At 40.6% G+C, this 14,909-nt stretch overlaps 1 protein-coding gene and 1 long non-coding RNA gene across 2 annotated transcripts in view; one reads left to right on the top strand and one right to left on the bottom strand.

Moving 5' to 3' along the window:
- The window catches only part of LOC145438386 (uncharacterized), a 226,414-nt gene that overhangs the window by 166,590 nt on the left and 44,915 nt on the right, over positions 1–14,909 (bottom strand). The window lies entirely within an intron of this gene.
- On the top strand, positions 6,921–7,637 carry LOC145437670 (uncharacterized). The gene is made up of 2 exons (XM_080314954.1): positions 6,921–7,245; positions 7,288–7,637. Exons 1-2 carry the CDS (start codon positions 6,979–6,981, stop codon positions 7,474–7,476), a joined length of 456 nt encoding a protein of 151 aa, XP_080171080.1. The 5' UTR covers positions 6,921–6,978; the 3' UTR covers positions 7,477–7,637.

Below are 14,909 nucleotides of genomic sequence, written 5' to 3'. Positions count from 1 at the left end.
AGGGGTGGGCAAACCTTTGGGCTCGCGGGCCGCATTCAACATCTAAATCCATTCTAGGGCCACACCATATTAAATTGAGATTATTAGCCAAAAGGCAATATTGTTACATAATCATATAGCAGTGGTGCTTAAACTTTATTAGACACGCCCCTCTTTATGATAATGAAAAATTTCGCGTCCCCTTTATCGTGATATCACAAAATATCCAAGAGAGAAAACAGATTGCTAGCAATCCCAACGGATAGTTTGATGGCTGTAGACGAGCGAATTATCAAATATGAAATATAGACAATAGACAGAGCAATAACCATGAACTGGAGGCAATCGCGCCAGGCGCGAAAAAAAATTCAGTTTACTGCGGCTTCGCGCCTCCTTTCAGATGCTTCCACGCCCCCCAGATTGAGAACCACTGTCATATAGCGACCGAATAAATATGGATATAATATAAGTGAATCGTCCTCATCAGTAACTAGTTTGTAAACAAAAACACTCTTGGACCGAGCATTCGACATCTAAATCCATTCGCCTACCGCACTATATAAAATTGAGATTATAAACCAAAACGCAATATTGGTATTTGATTATATAGTGATTATGTGGAAATTATATATATAATATTTAAAACCAACCAACCATTGATTTGTGGATATGGTACAAGCGTCAGAAACATTGGCGAGATTTCATAAGCCGCTGGCCAACCTCAATATTACCAATTTTCAAAACTTGGAATGAAAGTCGGTTGTCCCGATTTGAATCTGTGAGCAGTGATCTGTTATTAGATTTGCTGATTCTACTTTTAGTTCAACTCCAAGACACACAATGCTGACAGCGTCATAACCGTGTTAGTTAAAATATGCGATATACAGACTTTATAAATATAAAAACTTCTGCACATATTCAGAACGAATCTACCTACCACATGCTCCAATCGGTTTTTCTAAGTATACAGTACTAAAAGAAATAGCCTAAACTTGTTGGAGTGGCCAATGCAAAATTACACTTGTGATCCTGTCGTCATTCCCATTCTGACTTTCTGTAATGTTTAGCAATTAAAACCTTTTAAAATGCGTGGGCCTCGAGGTCGGGCTATCGCACCAGTAATGAAATAAAAATACACTAAAAGTCGGAATATAACTTATAATTATCCTCGTGAAATATAATGAGAAAAAGTATAATCGAGTCCTGCAAAATTAGATTTTTACTGCGCATTTTTTCATTATTTTAGATACAATTCTTGAGCCTTTCGCGGGCCGCACAAGACGGTGTTGCGGGCCGCATGCGGCCAGCGGGCCGTTGTTTGCCCACCCCTGCCGTACGCCGTCTACTCTCCCAATTATACGAGCAAATGCCCGTTCTTTGGTGATAGCTTTTTAATCATACGGCGAAATCCAACAGTGTGTTATTGTGTGTGCGTGCGAATTGGAATTAAATCCTGCGTATGATCGTGTATTGCTGTAAGGATCTGCGAACGTAAACGCCGACACGCCGTTTAAGTCCGCGAACAATTTTCGCGATGCGAGCTGGTCATTTCGATGCCCGAACCCATGGTGTTGGATATAATAGAGAAGAAGTAGTCATTGAATGCGCGCTTGCATGTATGTAATGATCTGTTTTGGGCATATATTCTTGCCCGTTTGAAACAGTCGTATTCCTGAATTGTATAGTTTAATTCGTTACTGACACAGTGCACTGCGCACCAAATTCTCAGTGGCCCTAGTTCTGCATTAATTCGATTCTTTTGAAGGAAGATATTCTTTATTCCGGTAAACTTGATCGACACCGAACGGACTGGTAACGAGCGCATCAATATCTAATTTCAACCCATTGAATATTTGATAGAAAGTGAATTTCTACTGATATGGTCGCGACATGCGCTTGCTGCAGTTAAACTTGAACAATCCCACAATTTCAAGATTACAGTTAACTGTATGACTTGTTATGAGCAAGTGCACCGCCAGTATTAAGACATCGCAATAGTGTTTTGATGTGGTACGCAGCAATGCCGTGGATTGAGTTCTCATGTGATTATGACGTTTTCGACAGTCGACATAGATTGATTATGACGTCACAGGACTATGCATACTCAAACAAAATAACGGTTCGGCACGACGGCCACCGACGCAGCGGTAGTTATTGACTACATGATGACTGAACCATTCGATAGTTTACGGAGCCTGAGCTGGAACCGGAACTAATTCATCACAGACGAGAGCTCCGAAGCCGGAGCTGAAGCAGTTACGAATTTGTGCCAGCTCCGCAGCCTCGGTTGAAACTGAAAGTATTTTCATCAATGGCAATTGCATTGTGCAACTACTTTGTCGAACTCTCAAAACAGACCGCGGGTCGCATAATACTACAGGTTCGACCACGGTCCGTGGGCTGCGAGTTGGTGCCTCTCACTTTAAAGCAATCAATACCAGTTAGCGCGTTAGTTTACCGGACCACGACCAGACACATCGATCCCGACTTCCGACACATCGCCTGACTTTTGCGTTAAGTCGTGAATTGGTCAAGACGTCGCGAGTTTGCGAAGCCATTTCGAATTAAACGGGTAATATCGATTTCGCCTACCGACACATGCCACCTCTTTTTGTCGCCTGTCCTTTTGTCTTTACTTTTCATTCAGTATCCACTATCCATGCCTCCTTTTCCACATCGCCTAGGTCAGGTGGGTGTCTGATTTCGAAGACGACTTCAAGTCGTTTCGACACCTTCTGATCTTTCATTGTATCGCAGTCTTGTGGTGTATTGATAATACGAAATTGTTAGCAGCGAATTGAAAAGAATTGAATTGGAGTTTACTTCGACGAGCACGCTGCAATCATTAACAATAAAGTTCATTTTGTTCTTAATACGATGTAAGCAGTTCTGAATTGATAATAAAGACAAAGACAAGCAGTCCGTTTATCAGAAATAGGAATGACAACAGCAGCCTATCTCCAGTAAGCTATTATAACGTATCACTATGGAATCGATTGGCGGCAAACGAGGATCAGGCGCACCTAAACGACAACTAAAGTTGTCATGGAATCTCCGTAGCCCAGAGTAGTCGACTTTGCATGCATGCATATAACAGTGGCTCGATGATCGCTATTTTGGGTGGTCCTTTTACGCCAGCATGCGGGTGTAGGACACAGAAGTAATCGAAATGTTGTCTTGAGTAGCAAAGGTTGAGCAGTGAGCACCCCTGTCATAGTAGTAGTTCATTGACAGACAAAAATGCGGCAGAGTCATGCACAATTACAGGGACAGACTGCTGAGTACAACCGCTATAGTAGTATATGTGAATGGAACTGATAATTTTCTACTCTGCTGCGGTGTTATTGTAAATAAGTGATGCTGATATCAGGTAGTACGTTTTTTTATAAATTGCTCTCACTAAGGGTGGACTGCACGGATGCCGGCCCGAGAAGTCTGCGGCGGAGTTAGCGTGGAGGTGACGATAAGCGCGGCCCTGGCTCGATTCCGCGTCGGAGGTTTATCTGGGCTCCTCTATAATAGGGTTACCATACGTCCTCTTTTATGAGGATTCGTCCTCTTTTTGACTTTTTTTTAAAGTGTCCTCGGCCGACGCCAAAATTTCCTCTTTTTTGAGATTTTTTCCTCATTTTTGAGAATTTTGTTTAAATATAGGGTCAAATTCGAGTGATATACAGTAAATCAGCACTGAAGTAACGTACCGGCGGCTATTACGGGAATTGAGCCGGAAAGATGACCTTTTTTGGTCAACCGACCACGAAGGAAGGAATATACCATTTTTACAGGATTTTCCTCCGGAATTCCAAGTCTGAAAATTTTGTACAAGTGTCCTCATCTCACTATTCCAAAATATGGTAACCCTACTCTCCCAGTCGCTGTTCTGACCGCGACAAAAAAAAAACAGAAAAAAGACCCAATGAAAGAACGCACTCAAAAGGAATGGAAAGAGCAGGAAGGAGCCGCGGAATAGATATTTACATCGAAAAATAACTGTGACATCGGGTACTAGGTCGAGGTGGATGCTAGTTTAAGAGACCGCAGCTGCTCGTTCGGCATCCTCCTATCTGTTCATTACATCGCATTGTGTCTTTTAATCGCATTGTACAGTGTTGCCTACATTGTGTGTGTCTTGTTCAGATGAAAATATAATCCGTTGATTATTAATATTATTGCTGTCACATTTTGATATCGGGTAAGAATATCACTTTATCGTCGAAATTATGTTATATAGGTAACAACGATACCCGTTCATTATTGTAATATCGGTCGGACTATATACGCAAAATACGACGGATGTTGGGAGCCGCCATTACGAGTAATAAAAATATGAGACTGCTAATATGTATGGGCAGTATGGCTTATATCAGTATCCGATGAGTTTGAGTCTGATTCGTAATGATTTTTGAAAAAATCAGTAAGTTTAATACTAACAATTTCATCTGATCAATACGCCACACGATTCCGATGCAATGAAATGATAGGAAGACGTCGAAACGACTTATTGTGGTTCTTGAAATCACACACACACCTGGGCTTCCAGGCGATGTAAAGATGACGCATTTCAACAGTATGAAATATTTTCACCCGGGATTGTAACCAAGTCACAATGCTTCCGCGTCACAAGTTAGTTTGACTTTTGTAGTTTTGGTTCGAGTCAAGTCGAGTTATTTTCAATTCACAACCAAGTCAAGTCCAAATCCAAGTTAGAGAGCAACGGGTTAAGTCCGAGTAATAGTGTTTACTGAGTATCGAGTTCATGTCATATATTCAACTTACTTTTGTGAAACTCCTGGATGATATCGAAGGGCCCGGTTTCACTCTAAACATGTTTATTCAAACAGATAAAGGACAGTTCCTGAGCCTATTTTTCAATTTTCGGTCCTGATCTACGAGACTTTACTATGTCACATAGAATGTGGCGAGTCATATGACTTGTCGGGTCGATACACAGATTTATTGAAGTCGAGTCGAGTCATGACCTGAATAAAGCCTGTTTAGATCTTCCATCAGTTCAACAGGTACATGTCGCCTATCAGCAATATTCAATCAAACATCTGCGGTGCCCAATCGTCACCACATTAGCACAACGGAGATCGTTATATCTGTCGTTACGACGCAGTTGATCCGACATTTCTACAATCAATATGATGCATCGCCCTATATACTCCTTGTTCAGTTTATATCACAGTCAATATAGTCTATAGGCCGGGGCGGCCGACCCGTGGCCCGCGAGAAGGTTTGGAGTGGCCCGCGGGGTAATTCTCGAAATAAGATTTTATTATCAGAAAAATTAATTAGCAAAACCAAATAACCAAAATTTGATTGGCCTGACCGCCAAAATTTGATGACTAAAATATCAGTTCCGACTTATTGGCGTAGCCAGGGGCCAGCCACATTTTTCGTAGATCGGCGTATATATCCCTAAATGTCTGGAATTTTGAAGGATTGAAGTAGGCTCAAAATTTTTAAGCAGATTTATAAAGCTATTTGAAATTTCTTCGCGCTGCGCATGATTTAGTGCAACGTATATTGATATTAATATGGGAACCACGAACCGCCGAGGCCAAAAGGCCGTCTGGAAGCTTTAGTCAAAGACAGTTGTTCTAATCCTGGGGATTATTTGCCTTTATTCTGAGGATCCCGAAGATGTTGGGCGTTATCAGCTTCCAAAATAGGCCATGAGTAAGTCTGGGCAAGCTGACCTTTTTAGTAATCAAAAATCAGCCTATCAATTTTTGAGTTGGACCACGGATCATTTTCAAATTTGAAATGAGGTCGGATGTGCACCACCGGATGTGCAACCTGCTGTTGCACTTTATAGTAATATATGGAAGAACCAATGTCATTGACAGAATTCATTCACAAAATTTAACAACCAGATGCATATAGTAAGCAGTGCATATAGTAAGCTGTTGCACCGATACCCTATTGTGGGCTTAAAATCAGTGCTTTTCTGGGAGAAAGGGGGCTGAAAAATGCTGTTTCGGACCTGGTTACAACACACAACCAGATAGCCGCCCCGACCTTACAATATAGCAGGACTGTCAAACACACTACGGCCGACCGGATAAGGTCCACCAGACGATTTCATCCGGCCCGGGAAGACGTGTTTTCGACGCTGAGGAATATAACTAGCTTTTGGACCCGTTTACAACGGGAAAGGACGAGATATTGCTGGATATCGTCGATATATACTGGATTTACTTGATATTGGATACACTGGATTGCTGGATATACGACGTAACCATTCAGGACCTATCCGATTAACATGGCGACGGCCATGGAGACGCACAAAGTTGACAAAACGATGCACAAAGAAATGTTGCACAGGTATCATATGCAACAGTAACGAAAAGAGCAGAGAATACAACAGTACAGAGAAAAACCAATCAGGAAACACCGATGTTCAACCATACCAGGTCAAATACCTTCTATTTAAAGGGAAATGAAGACATTCAGTTCGTTTCAATAATTGAAGAATTACAACGCAACAGCATCACAAGTAAATACTACAAATACATTGCAGGCTTATATGAGCTGAGGAACGGAATATGGATTATGAATTTGATCACAGAAACCAATGGAAAAAACTTGAGAGATGCATTGTACCACCAGATGAGACAAAATCCTAATGAAGCAAAATTCCGCAATATAACTTTCGAACTCCCAAGACGTCCGACGACACACCTCATTGTTAAAGGAATGCCATACGAATCCAAAGAGGAGGATATAGCCGAACAATTGAGTGAATATGGTTTTGGGACGGTTATTAACCAGACCAGAGTCTTCAGAAGAAACACGAACTGGTACAATGGTTTCACTAACATATGGGTGGAAGAATTCAGAAGAGAAAACATGCCCTATACCATATAAAAGTTGATGGGTATGGAATGGATGCCTTATCAGAACAGCTGAAGACGTTATCAGAAGCGATGTTACAACTGCAATCTGACTTGACATATTGTGAAGGAATGCCCGAATGAAAAATTGGAATACACGATGTGCAAACAACTGAGTCACCGTGCAGATGAATGCAGGTCCAAACTTCGAAGAGACAAACCCGGGCATATGACCGAGCCTGAAGATGCTGAAATAGCCAACAATGAAACAGTAGATACGGTTGACCCGAAAACAACCCGGAATGACGACATGAAGAAGAATGAAACAAGGCAGACGAGCCAGGCAATTAGCAAAACATACTCCCCAACTGACGCCGCATTCAAAAATGCAGACACAACACAGGAAGAAACCGAGCCAGCGCAAGCCGTGTTGGAAAACTACAATTCTGAAAAACAAAGAGAAATACAGATGGCCCCAAAGCCAGCCATCAAAAAGCCGTCGGATACGAAACCTCATAAACAGACAAGCAGCGATAGAGTGACTACCAGAGGAACTGCAAGCAGCCAAGCGAAAAAGCCGAATAATATTGAGAAGAACAAACGCAACAATTCTCCTAACAGAATCGATGACGAATCTATTGAAACTAACGTCGATTAACGTAAATGGATTTTCAAATAGAATGCAAAATCTGGAAGAATATATACAAACCTGCAAATGGCTATCGACGCTACACCCGACGACATTATGCGCAACGTATATGACGGATCACAAGCTCCGACAATAATGAAAGCTATCCGATAGTGCGCGATGAATTGTATTTATCGCAGGGTTGTAATGACTCGAGTCATGACTCGACTCGAGTCAGACTCGAGTCACGAATTTTTGGTGACTCGACTTGACTCGAGTCATTTTCTTGAAAATGGAAAATGACTCGACTCGACTCGAGTCAATATTTGGATTGACTCGACTTGTACTCGAGTCATTACACATGACTCGACCCAAGTCATTGACTCGGCACATTTTATATGACTTGAAGATGAAGAAATTTGCGAATCGTACTGGCTAGATCAACGCATATGACGAATTCTGCCAATATCGCTATTTGACGCCACTGCTTTCGTTGCACTCGTCTGATATCAGATATGCCGCCGTAAAATAAATAGACAATGGCACATATAAGAGCAAAGCATTGTACAAAATTATCCTGTGATGAAGAGGTAATAGATCCTCCTCAATAAAAGTACTCGATACTTTTCAATTATACAAGCGAGCAATCGAAGCAAAGTTCAATTAGAGGCAATGAAATGACTCAGATGGTCAAGTACTTGGAAGAGACTGATAAGCTCATGTGTAGATTTGAAGGCGATGATTCTTTGCATTATTGGGCGACCAGAAATAATGAGTATCCAGTGCTCTTCAATGTGGTTCAAAAATGCTTGTCAATTCCTGTATCTAGTGCACCAGCGGAACGTGTTTCAGTAGATGTGGATTTATTCTAAGGTCATGCCGCTATAACATATATGAGGATTTCCTTTCCCCTTTAGTATTTTTGAATTGTAACTCATCATTGATTTGATCTGCTGTCAGTGAAAACACACAATACACTCCATCCATTTGACGTTTTGTTAGGTATGTGCATTGTGCGCGTGAGTAATAATGAATGGCTTATGTTGTGTGATTTTTGTACAATAGGGTTGTTCAAAAATAACTTCTTATTTATTTTACTGGGTGGCTACTTGGTAAAATTGTTATGTTGCATAAAAAAACACTGAATCTGGCTTAATTTTAAAAACTAGAATCAATGATATGAAAGGAGAAAATTCTATATTTGAAAATAAAGGGAGTGTTTTTGGTGAGAAATTATTTCATATGATATAATTACATGCTAGTAGTAAGCCGACTATTTTTTCATATCCAAAATATTCCACTCTAATAAATTCGCTTTTTCTAGTTGGAATTGAGCCAAATTTGCTATGAATCATATTTTTACACAATATAACAATATCATGAGGTGGCCGATAAAATTCGAAAATCTCTGTTTGTAGTTAATCCAAAATTTCCTCTCATATTAGTAACGTTCCGGGGCTGAGCAGGAAAGCTGACCTTTTTTCAGTCAACCACCTGGCAATGTGAAAGAAAAACTGTACGTCTACATAAACATGCATCTGTTGATTCTCTATCAGCTGGTATCTAGACGTGAATTCGTTGGTTCTATATCAGATAGCATGTAGATGTAGAATGAATTCGTTGATTCTCTGTAAGCTATAAGCTAATTCAGGATTGAAAACATGAGTTGAACATGACTTCAATACTGTGACTTGGACTCGACTCGAGTCATAACACCATGACTCGGACTTGAGCCTTTAAACGGTGACTTGGACTCGGACTCGACTCGGTGATGAATTGAAAATGACTCGACTTGACTCGAGTCAAAACCACAAAAGTAAGATTGACTCGTGACTCGGAACAATGTGACTTGGTTACAACCCTGATTTATCGACCCATAGAACCCAACCATTTCACCCACAACCTATCCCAAGCATCCTAACCTCCCATCCCATCCCATAATCCCAACCCTTCCTCAACCCATATCACTCCCCCACCAATACCCACCCAAATTATCCACCAACCATCATAAACGATAAGATTACGACCACAAAGACTTAATATGAACAATACATGCATACGAATGCCAATTAGCGGCGGCTCCTAGTCCGACCTCAGCTACAAATTCGCCTTCGACAACTACTGCGATGAGATGACCCGATGATGGAGACGAACCAAACCGAAAGAATTGCATTTATGAAATTATTGATATTTTATGTATACATAATTGAATAAAAATCACAAAAACGAAGGAAATCTGTTGCAGACCCAAGTAATGACCAGAGCTCGCATTAGAGATGGCCCAATTCAGAACCTATTTGTTATACTGATACAATCTTGGATACAGTCGATAGCCGAAGCTTTGCTAGTGTGATGTCATATTGACTGAAAACGTATTCATACCTCATTGTAAAGCCCGCTAGTGGGCACTAACTGGTGTCCGGAATTTGAGACACAAAAATATGGTAGCATATGCTATCTCGTTGTACACAGGGAGGGACAGCATTTGGAGACGTTTTAAGCAGCACGGGTACTTTGGATAAATCCCGAATACACACTTCGGTGAACATTTGTTAAAACATTGCAAGAACTCTGCATGTATCACAACTGTGGACAAAGTAAACTCCTTCAAGATCCTGCTTTTCCTACAAATATCGTACAAGTGGTCTTATTCTTTCAGCGTCAAGCTCAAGTATCGGTGGTGCACCACCAGGCACCACGAATTTTGAAGCGGGTATATTCCAAGTTGAATCTCGCTCAATTATCAGTCCTCACTGCACCAGCGTAGACCTTGACAAGAAACAAGGAAGCATGCGTTCATGTGTCCACCAAGTGTCCATTCTACCTAGTTGGAACAAGACGCTGGGTGGCTCCAGCAACAACAACACTACCACCACCACAATAACAATAACCAATTATAACAAATACAACCCTATTGGGTGGGCTGTTACAGTTGCAACTAGCGTAGCACAACGTTCAAGTTCAATCGAGGACAGCTGTATCTCTTGAGCTGCGCAACACAAATATGTCCAATTGTCCATTTGCTTATGTAAAACCGATCGCATTTCCACCACTTGTCACTTTCGCAAGCCGTCTCATGGTATCACTCCAAGGCGGCTCAGCTCTGAGACGATTTCATCGTGTAAACTGGCATTACTCATCGGAGAAACAGGTCGCGCGCATGGTATTATTATTATCGACGCGATCTGCGTCTGGCCTTCACTGGACAGTTTCAGGTTCGACAGTGGAATTGTTGACTGATGGACAGGAAATCGAGGGCTCGTGCCTATGTCGATGATTGAATAATGTAGATAGGATGAGGCTGGTCGTAGCTAACAAATCATACAGTTTGAAGTGATAGCAGATAAATCCCTAGCTTGAGCATGGTCCATTGTTATGTTATGTTATGTTATGTTATGTTATGTTCTAATCTAATGGTATAATTACTGGCCATGTCGAAGGCGTTACTATGAATTGACTGGTGGAATGTACGACACGTGCATTTTGCATGTGCAATGTTTGTACTCTACCATATTTGTTATACCATATCAGCAGTGCTGGGATCAAGTCACTACATTCGAGACACCACTAACTCAAATCTTTAATGTGTCTGGACTCTGGACTCAAGTCAAGTCATTCTGATGATTCTCTGATTTCGTCACATAGGCCTACACACGGAGTTGATGAAGGTGATTCTGCGAAGTGATTTCATCTACATATTTTAAGTCTGGTACGTTATTCCTGTTACGCTAAAAGGCAGATGTAATGAAAAGAAGTTCAGATAGCATATATAGGTGCAGTGCTGCGCTTTTGGTTGCAGTAATAGATAGAGGGGCACATCCTATGGTCAGTACGTTACGATTACGAGTGACGACGAAGGTTGTTAGAGTGATGAGTCGCAATTGAAACCAAACTACCCTCGTACTGATCAATGGCTTATTTATAACTTTAATCCTGAATTGCGTGAATATAGGTTTTATATTTTCATTATATACCTAAAACACTACATCCAGGTCCACACTATTTCGGGTCAGATCTGAGCCCGTTCGACACCGATATAGCGCATTAAATGTCAACAGCCGTCACGGTCATTTGCGCGCGTAAGTGTTCTGTATAACTCAGTGTACACTGCTTATTAATAAGGCTGGACAAAATCCGAGCGGATGAGTGTTTCGATTGCGAATCGATTGTACAAGTATTCTTGTATCACTCCTTATGACATGCTAAAATTTGTATGTTTTGATAGGTTCAAATAGGTAGGTACCTTTTAAGCGATCACATTATATATAATATATTATACAATTTCAGTACGCGAGCAACAGTCTCCTACTTCTCAACCCGAACCATTACAAATGGTAATCTATCATGCGGATTCGAGGACTCAAATCATTGTGCCAAGACCTACTGGAGATAAGCACACACTGAGTGCAATATCTCGTAAATGCAGTTAGTTTAGCCAACTGTCGGATAGCATTCTTTCAGGCTAACAAATCTTATTTTATTATCAGGAGGCACTACTTTTATTATTGGCCCGCTTTAATAACATTTGAGAGCACTTGGCTCCATTTTGACGTAGTTGGAGTCCAGATTATTTAATCTAATGCCGTTTCAACTTTAGGCAGTTGTATTTACCCCAACTTCCATTCCGAAGGGCGTGGAAAATTTTTGTGACTCCGACGCTATGTTGAGAGAACATCATCTTTAGCCCCGACTACACGTCTTCGACTGTAATTCCATTGCATTTGATTGCGGGTACGGGCTACGTACGCCGTATCAATTTGTTAGATATCACATCTGGCACAGTGTAATCAGTACCGACAGGGCTGTGGAGTCGGTAAATTTTACCACCGACTCTGGCTCCGACTCCAACTCCAGACATATTCAATATACCGACTCCGACTCCGTCTTCCGAGTCTTTAAACGTACCGACTCCGACTCCGGCTCCGACTCCGACTCCAACAGTATTACCAATTTACTTCGAAAATTATATGCCACAGTGACTGTAACTAGTGTAGCATGACTATCATATAACCATCAAACATATGCAAACATATGATTAACGGTGGCATGCAAAATTGTTTCATTGTGGCACATGAGAAAATGCCTTTCTAAATATCCTTCGCTATTTCATATTATATAAGTTATTTTTATAACATTGACTCTCTAATATCCTAATATGTATTAATCATTCAAACATGACATATATCCAATACTGTATAATTAAAACGTAGATGAAAAAAAAATCGAAGAGTAGCTCTTGTGTATGAGTCAACAACTAATACAGAGATTTAACTTACTAATTTTCTCATTACACGCTATGCCGATTACAAGCACACATACTCTTACTACTAATAGACATTGGTCATTAGTTAAGCAGTCAAATAGTATAGCCCATGTCTAGTCTACATGTACTTAGTTGAATATTCAAGGACTAGAACTTACAGTCTTCCTTAATCATTTGTTCGACCGAAGCGGCTAAGCTACACTAGAAATATATTTTTAATTTTGTCAAGTGGAAGCATCGTTTCGTTTGGTTATATTTACATCACTTTTACAGTTTTATAAAACCAGCCGATGCATTTGCTCTGTCACAGTATCAGGGTATAATTCCAAAAATTGCATCAATTTCTGACTGCATCGCGAAGATGCATATTGCGATTTTCTTCCTCTATGCAACTGAATTGTAATTTGCAAATAATGTCCAATTTTATCTACATCGGGGGTGGCCAACCTTTTCGAACCTTTGCGCAGCCAACTGGAATGTTGATAACCTTTTTTTGTCGTCCGATAGGAACGAACCGAATTAGGTAACATTACAAACAAGACTTATATTACTACGCTTTAAAATTGATAACAATTATGTCATGCATCTGCATATTGTGCAGTAATGCCCTGGTCGCGCGAAGCGCGAAATTTTTTTTAAGGTGATGAATGATAAAGAAATTGGAGTCGGAGTCGAGTCAGGGTAATTTTCACAAACTCCGACTCCAGTCAGTATTTTTTCCACGACTCCGACTCCAGCCACTATAGTTTTCACGACTCCGACTTCGACTCCGACTCCATCAAGCGAAAATTAGTCAAACTCCGACTCCGACACCACCGACTCCGACTCCGACTCCACAGCCCTGGTGCCGACTATCCTATTCTGGCACCGAATGAGGACATACTGTAAATAACTGAGGGCCATGGTTTCCTGGGATGTTCGTGGTTATCTACTATTCCGCCGTTCAAAACAGATGCTTGTTGTAGTTGTGACGGAATATTGCTGGAATATATAAGTTCAAGTTGGCGATACTAGTACTGTAGAATTTGGTCTAAAAATGGGTCAACCTAGAAAAAATTCTTATAAAAACGTATGATATACCGTTGGAAAGGTAATTTTATCAGCTTTTTAATGATAGGTTTTGTCATTTTTTTCACTTTGGGGAAAAAAAGTTATGACCAAAAACGTGCGAAGGGGTAGAAATTGAAATTAGGGAAAAAATTGACATAAACATATGAACAAAAGGCTAGAAACTAATGAATTATCAACAGAAGAGCAGGATATAGATGCAGAAGCTATAAATGAAAATGACAGTAGAATGATATATCTGTTTCAGGGAGAAAGGGTGAGCAAGACGGGGTGGGGGGGACGTTGGGGGGGCACCAGTAGAGCTGTCGTTGTTCGTTATAACTTCATTCTGTTAATTCTTATAAAGACGTATGATATACCGTTGGAAAGGTAATTTTATCAGCTTTTCAATGATAGGTTTTTTCATTTTTTTCACTTTGGGGAAAAAAGTTATGACCAAAAACGTGCGAAGGGGTAGAAATTGAAATTAGGGAAAAAATTGACATAAACATATGAACAAAAGGCTAGAAACTAATGAATTATCAACAGAAGAGCAGGATATAGATGCAGAAGCTATAAATGAAAATGACAGTAGAATGATATATCTGTTTCAGGGAGAAAGGGTGAGCAAGACGGGGTGGGGGGGACGTTGGGGGGGCACCAGTAGAGCTGTCGTTGTTCGTTATAACTTCATTCTGTTAATTCTTATAAAGACGTATGATATACCGTTGGAAAGGTAATTTTATCAGCTTTTCAATGATAGGTTTTTTCATTTTTTTCACTTTGGGGAAAAAAGTTATGACCAAAAACGTGCGAAGGGGTAGAAATTGAAATTAGGGAAAAAATTGACATAAACATGAACAAAAGGCTAGAAAGTAATGAATTATCAACAGAAGAGCAGGATATAGATGCAGAAGCTATCAATGAAAATGACAGCAGAATGATATATCTGTTTCAGGGATAAAGAGTGAGCAAGACGGGGAGGGGGGGGGCGTTGGGTGAGGGGGGCCAGTTGAGCTGTCGTTGTTCGTCATAACTTCATTTTTACCTACTATGTTCAGCTTTGTATACCTTGTGTGGAAACCTGAGGTTTCCAGAATATTCTGTATTTGCCGTCTAGAAATTATGTTGAGCGTGGTACGGCTGGAGACCG

Source organism: Botryllus schlosseri, chromosome 4, assembly GCF_051294905.1.
Source record: "Botryllus schlosseri isolate E-star chromosome 4, Bs_hap1, whole genome shotgun sequence".
NCBI lineage: Eukaryota > Metazoa > Chordata > Ascidiacea > Stolidobranchia > Styelidae > Botryllus > Botryllus schlosseri.
Note: the sequence above shows the minus strand (reverse complement) of the source record. Positions and strands in the feature narration are given on the sequence as shown.